Source organism: Vigna umbellata, chromosome 4, assembly GCF_029865625.1.
Source record: "Vigna umbellata cultivar VRB3 chromosome 4, Vumbellata_1.0, whole genome shotgun sequence".
Taxonomy (NCBI): Eukaryota; Viridiplantae; Streptophyta; class Magnoliopsida; order Fabales; family Fabaceae; genus Vigna; species Vigna umbellata.
Window position 1 is genome coordinate 1,652,970 of NC_142168.1, and position 8,339 is coordinate 1,661,308.

The 8,339-nt window shown below is 30.1% G+C and overlaps 1 protein-coding gene across 3 annotated transcripts; it reads left to right on the plus strand.

Moving 5' to 3' along the window:
* Window positions 1-3,209, plus strand: LOC124838131 (UDP-galactose/UDP-glucose transporter 7-like). 3 transcript variants are annotated; one of them, XM_088111516.1, is made up of 8 exons: window positions 1-173; window positions 300-324; window positions 481-586; window positions 683-928; window positions 1,341-1,451; window positions 1,556-1,714; window positions 2,487-2,630; window positions 2,814-3,209. In XM_088111516.1, the coding sequence occupies exons 1-8, from the start codon at window positions 23-25 to the stop codon at window positions 2,976-2,978; spliced, it is 1,107 nt and encodes a 368-aa protein (XP_087967642.1). In that variant the 5' UTR covers window positions 1-22; the 3' UTR covers window positions 2,979-3,209. The 3 variants fall into 3 exon arrangements, with proteins under 3 accessions (XP_087967642.1, XP_087967640.1, XP_087967641.1); XM_088111514.1 differs by having other exon boundaries at window positions 142-324; window positions 439-586; XM_088111515.1 differs by having other exon boundaries at window positions 143-324.
* Window positions 3,210-8,339: the final 5,130 nt, after the last annotated feature.

Genomic DNA, 8,339 nt, shown 5'->3' on the forward strand with positions numbered 1-8,339 from the left:
CTATGGCGGCAATCGAAATGAGATGGCGAAGTTTGGTGCATGCCATCTTCGAAGAATCGACTCGAGAATGAAACGCCACACTGCGCCAGCTGTGTCACTCTTCTCTTCCTTTGTCCCTTTCTTTTCTTTTTACTATTCTCATTCCTTTATCCTTTCGCTTTTTCCAACTAAATTTCTCCCTTCTCATTAATTATTTCATCTACACGCCTAATTCTATATTTAATTATCAATTTTTTTTCTTAATCTTTGACTTATTGGATCTCGTTCTCGCCATTAATCACTCATGGAGATCCGCGCCGATGCAGAAACCAGCTCCTTCTCAAGGTTTTCCACTTGCTTCTCTTTTTCCTCATTATTTCGCAATTCACCTTTTCAATGACTGGTTCTTCATTGAGATTCGTCGCTAAATCTTGCTCTTAGAAATTTTAATTATTGAAGGGTCATAATAGCTTCCATGACTGAGATTTTGTTTGCAAGTAGTTTGTTCGCGGCTGTGGCATATGGGTTTGCCTCCATGGCCATGGTTTTTATCAACAAGGCTGTTCTTATGCAGTATGCATATTCAATGACTCTTCTCACTTTGCAGGTATTACTACTGCCTTTGCCGATGATAAGATAACAGATTTTCGACCCTTTGGTTTTTCTCTTTCTTCTTGATAGTGACAACATTTGTATTTTTCAGCAATTGGCTACTTCTTTGCTTATTCATGTTGGTAGACGTGCGGGATTCACAAAGGCGAGAGGACTGGAAATGACAACGGCCAAGCGACTTCTCCCGCTTTCAATTTTCTATAATGCCAATGTTGCTTTTGCTTTGGCCAGTTTGAAAGGAGTCAATATCCCAATGTATATTGCGATCAAGAGGCTTACGCCACTTGCTGTACTTATTGCTGGGTACTTCTCGGGAAAGGGGAGACCTACATCTCAGGTATTGGCTGTTATTTGAGGTTTTATTCATTCTGTCCACCTTATCAAAATAGTTTTATATATACGAGAATTAGAGACTGTGAAATTTATTGGATGAACTTAGTTGCAACAAGGAGGTTTTTCAGAAAATAAATTGTGGAATTTAGAAAGGGGGACGAATCATTGGTAATGGAATTTAAACGATGTTAAAAATTAGATATTGCAGCAAACAAGAATAAACTATGATCTTCTTGTCGAAATACTGATCAGTGGTGGACTCTAAAATTGGATATGGTACCTTGTAAACAATGAACTGGATGTAACGTTGAAGTGTATATAGCCTAGGGTGCGATTTATAATGATTGGTGGCATTTTGCTCTTTTCTTCTCTTTAGATGATATATGTTAATATGTCTATTTTCTTTCAAATTTAAGGTGGCTCTTTCAGTTATATTGATTGCTGCTGGAGTTCTCATTGCTGCCCTCGGAGATTTTTCCTTTGACCTTTTTGGGTATAGCATGGCTTTTGTTTCCGTTTTTTTCCAGGTGATATGCTCACATATCTTAGTTCTTAAATCATAATTTTATGATTGAATCGACGCTGTAACTTTGCACTGTTTGTTCATAGTGCTGCTTACTCATATATGCAGACCATGTACCTTGTGCTGGTGGAAAGATCTGGTGCTGAGGATGGACTTTCATCCTTGGAAATCATGTTCTATAACAGTTTTTTATCTCTTCCATTTTTGATGTTTCTCATCATAGCCACTGGGGAATTCCCAAAGTCTTTATCTTTATTATTTGCACAGGTCAGAATGTTAATCTGGTTCTTGGTATTTGGATTGATTCATGATTATGCTAGAATGAATTGAATATTTGGACATTTATCTGTTTATGTATACAATCAAATAAAATTCAATTATTTCACATGGAACAATAAAATAAATTCAATTATTTCACAAGGAACTGGTAAATGCCTCGGTGATAGCTATAGTTAATCCCAAACAGCAGATATGCTCATTTGCTTATGATAGTTTTTCTATGTTGTTGGACAAATAGAAAGAAATTATATATGCACTAATATTTCCTTCCTCTTATTGATATTGTCCGCTCTGTAGTTTTGAGCAAATTTTCTATGTAATGGTCCATTGGGCATGTGATTTTTGAGTTTCTTAGGATCGGGTATGTTAACTAGAAAAAGAACACGGGGGTGTGAGGTTAAGATCACTTGTTGTATGGTGGAAAACAAGACAAAGCTGCAACTTTTGATTTTGGCAGGATCTGGGCCCGTTTTTTTCTTCCATTAAACAATTGTCCTTTTATTTACCAGATATTCTACAGTTGTAAATTAAATCAATAGATTACTTGTTTCACTTCCTTCAATTCTCCTAAATTAAATTAGTAATCATTTTGTGGAAGGATCATAAAAAAGTCGTTTTGATGGTCGACAACTGGAGTCATAGCTTGCAACATATTTTGGAAAAGCTAAAAATCTGCAGTATCTAATTAGATGACAAACCTGTACCATGTTTTATTATTGATAAATTGACGCCAAAGCTAATATTTTGTTTTCCTTTGCAGAGTTATTCTTTTTCATTTTTGATGGTTCTTATTCTTTCATTGGTGATGGGCATTGTTCTCAACTTCACGATGTTCTTGTGTACAATTGTTAATTCAGCCTTAACTACAACTATTGTTGGCGTTCTCAAAGGGGTTGTTTCCACGGTAAGCTGGGAGTGATTCTGTGTTTGCCATAGAAAAACTGTCACAGCAGGCCGCGTTCATACATATATACATTATCTATCCATCTTTTTCCTTTTGTAGTTGAATTTGCTTGCATACCCTTTATGTTCATTTGTTTCTAGTTTTAACTGCAAGGATTAAACCCGTTGATTTTTCCTTCTTCAGACCCTTGGTTTCTTCTTACTGGGTGGCGTTCAAGTCCATGCTTTGAATGTGTCTGGATTGGTTATCAATACAGCTGGCGGTGTGTGGTATTCATTTGCCAAATATCAGCAGAAAAGAAGTAAGTCGACGAAGCTTGTACCTGATGAGGAAGCTCATCGTAAATAGAACTGGTATTGATAAGTTGCGGTGCAAACTAACAGTTACATAAACTGTCTCTTTACTTTTATTTACTTGATTGTAAGAACTGATAGTTTAGTTATTTTTTGCGTATAATTTTACAGTAATTGCAGTCTCATGTAGTCTGAGCTTAAGATGTAGTAATACTGACACATGGTATTCGGAATTGCGTAAAATAATTGTACTTTTATTATTCAAATGCTTACCAGAATTTTGTAAGCAGAGTCTATTTTATTCTCAACACAGAAGTTGAGTATAAAGCGCCTGACAAACAGTAAGGCATAGTTCTGGCCTTATATTTGTGGTAATTTATGCGTAATTTTGACACTTATAAAGTATTTTGGTTTATAATTATGAATAAATAAATGTATACTGTTAAACTCTTCAGACAGGAAGTGTACAGTATCCATATTTATAAAAGAAAGAAACAACATATGCTAATAGCAACAATTTACAACTGAAAGAGAAATCGGGCTAATGGGCCAATAACACCATAACTCATGGTGATATAAAAGATGTGAAAAATAATGTAATGTGTAATGGTTGAAAATAGCAAGTATTAGGTATCAATATTAGCTTCAATATCTTTAAGTCTAATGCCAAAATAATAAAATAAACATTGGAAATATAATTGTTAAATCAGTTAGTGTAATATAATATAAAAAAAAGTTTGTAGTAAATTAAGAAAAATATTATTTACGATTATCAATATGGTGTGTAATAGAAAGGAAAAAGAATAAGAAAATTCAGTCTTATAAAAATAAATAATAATAGCCTTATGGTTGACAGAAGGAAATAAAATAACATAATTTGATCTTGTATAATAGTTGACATGACTCGTTAAATGAAATGAAAAGTATGATTTTACTGGCAATGGAATCCGTTAAATTTCACGGATAACTTGTTTTTGGGATGTTGGAAAAATGAGTGTTGAGATAGAAAAACACACACACTCCAAATCCAATCGTCACAAATTAAAAAAAATGCCATTTTTATGCTTGAAACCTTTTGCATTTCAACGAAATCTAGGTCTCAATATATTTAATTAACGACCATTTTTACACCTTAACTCAATGCTTGAGAACACTGTCTTCTTAAATAAATATATTATATTCTTTTAAAAAAATTGTTATAATTATTTTAAATGATATATCATAATTCTGTTAAAAATGTCAAATTAAATAGTTATTATATGTTCAGTATTTGTGGATGTATAAAAGTAACAACTTGAAAGTGAAACTCATAAAAATGAGAGTAAGAATAATTCCAGTTAATTAATAATAGTAGGTGAGAAAGAAAGTATTGAAAGATATAGAACTAGCATTTCTCATAAAATTTGTTTATTTTAATACCAAAAGGCAACCAAACTAATTAAAGAAATTTGCCTCAGTATATTGGAGAATGAAAGGCCACCGAACGTAGAACATGCACACGCACTCCTAAGTACATAGCATTTGTTTTATCTTCATGTGTTCAATTTTCTTATTTGCTTTATTATTTTTTATTTAATATGATCTTATATTTTTTTTAAAGATTGTGATTTTTTTTTCAATCATGATTATGTTGTTTAGAGATAATGAGATGACATATGTTAATAAACTTTTATATAAATATCTTTTTCATTTGTTTATTTTACTCGTTATCACTTAGACTTTACATTTGAATTATTCAACATTAGAATTAGAACATAATTATATAAATATCCCATAGTGCATGTCCATACATGAAACAAGGAAAATATTGAGTGAGATGTTATGATGTATAGAATAGGAAAGAATGAAAAGAAGATATTTGATCTAATTAGTTTGTTGTGGCATCTATGTCCTCCACCTCGTGTTCTGTCTGCAGTTCTCTTGAAAACAGAGGCTGCTGGCTACGTGATGTGTTTTATTACTTTTTTTTTAATATTATTTTAATTAATTATAAATATGCATGATATTGGAAAAAAGAAAAAAAAGGCAGAATAGTGTGAAATTTAATTCAGCCGCCCCCACTTTTGTGCAACACAAGAGACCGTTGTTAGATTATTGAATGTGATATATATATATATATATATCATGTGACAAATATTTCCTTTTCCATTTTCCTGTGTTACAAGAATTCATAAAAAAGTTATTTTGCAGATTTTGCTCTTACCTTAAGAAAAGAATAATATCTTCTGGCGTGAAAATATTTTTTCACATGATACCTAAAACTTTTTGTTTCAGTCACTTATTTTGATACTCATTGTGAGTAGTAAGTTTTGTTGTCAAGATTCATAAAATTTCTAAAATTATAGTTTTTAAATCTTGTTAGTTGAAACAAATGAATCCCAAAAACTGCTGAAAAAAATGGTTGAGAAACTTTTAACTCATTTAAAAATAGATTATCATTCATGAAATCCTAAAAATGTGTCCTAAAGATTTTTAAAAGTTTATAAGTTTTTAGATTATAATGTAGAAAGGAAGGTTATAATTGATGGAAGAGAAAGGTGAGATAGAGATTAGAATGGGCAAACAAAAACAGCTTCTTCACAGTCATGCACACGTTCATTCATACTTCAAATCAATTCTTGAAACCCAGCTAAGATAGTGTCTGTCAAGATTTTAGGTTGTCGGGCCAATCTAGTCTCACATGCAAAAATGGAAGATCTACTAAAATATTCATGACACTTAGAAAAACATATGATTTTACCATTCATATAGTTTAAAAATTGAGTATAAGACTTGATTGAAATATAAGAGAATTGATGGTTCATTTTTAATGTAGGTTTAAGGGAGAACTTGATATTATTCTTTATATCAAATACTTTTTTTTGAAGTGTAAATTTTTTTTCTAAGTTATTAGAAGACGTCTCAAAAGATGAAAAAAGTATTTAAACAATTTTATATTCAACTCTTAAGCATATGAGACTATTAGACAAAATAAGAACAATATCATTTTTTTTTCTTTTTTTTTAACCATCTTCAAACAATCTAGCATACTTTTCATTGCTCTTAAAGAAACATTCTTTAAAGAATGTAACTCTTTCAAACTTTGTTTGGAGAAGAGTAATAGATAATTATCATACTTTCTCATCAATAAAATGCTTAAAAAATTAAGAAACTTTTAATGAATAAAAAAGAAAAATAATATTTATGATAATAAATACTTTATAAGTATTTTTTGAATATTTATGGTGCTTAATACTCCAATAGATTATAAATTGTTCAGACAAGGCTAATTAATGAAAACAACAAATGATTGATAATTAGGAGACAAAGGCACGATAATGACTAACGAGACAAATTAAATTATCTGTTTTTTAAGAAAAAGAATCCTAAATTTGTCCAAATTTAGCTCAATTTTTTTTTATTAATTTATGATAAAATTTTAATAATTAAGGATTTTACTAATGTTTTCTTATAATGAGTTGAAGAAAAGGAAAGTAGGGGAAATTTTTTTTGTAATTTAACTTACTTATTTCATTCAAAATTTGAAAGGGATAGAACATATAATAATATTTGTTTTAAAGCCCCTCCCACTTATATTTCTGTCTCCCGTCTAAAGATTTTTAAATTTTTAAAATATATGAATTAAACTATTTTAAAATCTTATTTGAACTTTTATTCTTTTCATTAATATTATAAATTTTCTTTCGCATATCTACGAACATTTATTTTAATATATGATTTTTAAATATTGATATCTTCTAAAAAAATTGTATCTTTTTTTTTTCCTTTCAAGAATCAAATAAGAGGTTATATATTATTATTACTATTATTATTTTGTTTTCCTTTCTCTTGATTTCCCTGTCTTCTCTTTAATGTTCATTCTTTACTTAAACACATTGTGATTTATTTCTATGGGTGAAATCAGCAAGTGACACAAGTAGTAACTAGATTAAATCCTTGACTATATATAAAAAAATAACATCTACCTAAAAAATAGTTATCCCTTAATTTATATTTTACTTAAAACATATACCAATCTTCAGTATATTCTATCTCCAAAATATAACCTCTATTTTAATTTTCTCTTTACTAAAAATCAAGTTACACTATATTATATAACTGAAAATATATTTAACTTGTACTCATTTATATACTTGTTCTACTATACTTAATAATTTGACATAACTTAAAAATAAGGTTAAAAATAGTTTAAATATAACCTTTTTTTCTTAAATACTTCGATGTGGTATTTAAGAACAAAATTATAATAATAGTTTTAGATAAATAATTAACTCTAATAATATTATATCAGGAGAGTTGAGATTGAAATAATAATAATATAATAATTTTTGCCAAAATAAAATTGTAATTAAACTATTTTGGCTACGTGTAATATCCATCCATATTATATATTCTATACTTTTGCAAGGAAACCACACATGGCATATATACACTGGTATGTATATACAGTGGCATTCTGAGGTTATTTATGCAACAACTACTAGCGGATACAAAAGGGTCGGTGTTCACTTCAGTCATATGATAGTAAGATAAGATAAGATACCATAAAAACAAAACAAAAACGTGAACATGCAGCTTTAGCTCACTTGGTAATAATCTTTCATTGATTATATATGTAGTTGCTCCATTCTGCATCAAATTAATTTTATCCACACATATTATATCTAATTAGCAATTACTAACCTCAGTGTTTGGTGTAAATCCCCACTGCAATAAATACTTTTCAATTGTTTGCTTATCCTATTCTGGTGGCCCTTTATTACTCTCGTTGGATTTGCATTAATTAATTATGTTCTTTTGGTGACAACTAAATCCTAGTAAGTGCATTGCAACATATACACTCACACTTCAGATCCAGCAGCAAAAACTCTTGTGTTCTGTTCTGCTATTCCTAAATTTATCTGTCTAATTTTCATTTCAGTTTTTCACACAATGCTTGTCAGCAGTTTTGCATAGGGAAATTTGACAATGCTTATCCTACAATTTTGGGTAACATGGGATCCCCTGTGGGACCAGAGTTTATGTGAGGTTTTTCATTTTTTCTAAGTTTTTATTTTACCCTTGTTTGTGTTCTGTCTCCTGGTAATGTAAAGGAATATTCTTGAAGAAGCTTCCATTAAATAATGTTTTGGTTTTTACAGAATGCACATTAACCCCTCTTGGCCTCTAATAATCCAAATCAAGTCATCTTTTGCAAGCAATAATTAAAAGTAAAAAGGTTTAAACATTGATGATGGCTTGGCTTATGTCATTTGCAAAGTTTGCTTTGGTCTCCATGGTCCTTTTAATAGTCACCGTTCCCTTTTTAGCCTTTCACACGCGTCTCATCCCCACCTTTGGTTATTGGCATTATTGCTATTGTTACCTTTATCATTGTTGTTCTTTTATCATTCAAATATTTTAAATAAAGATTGTT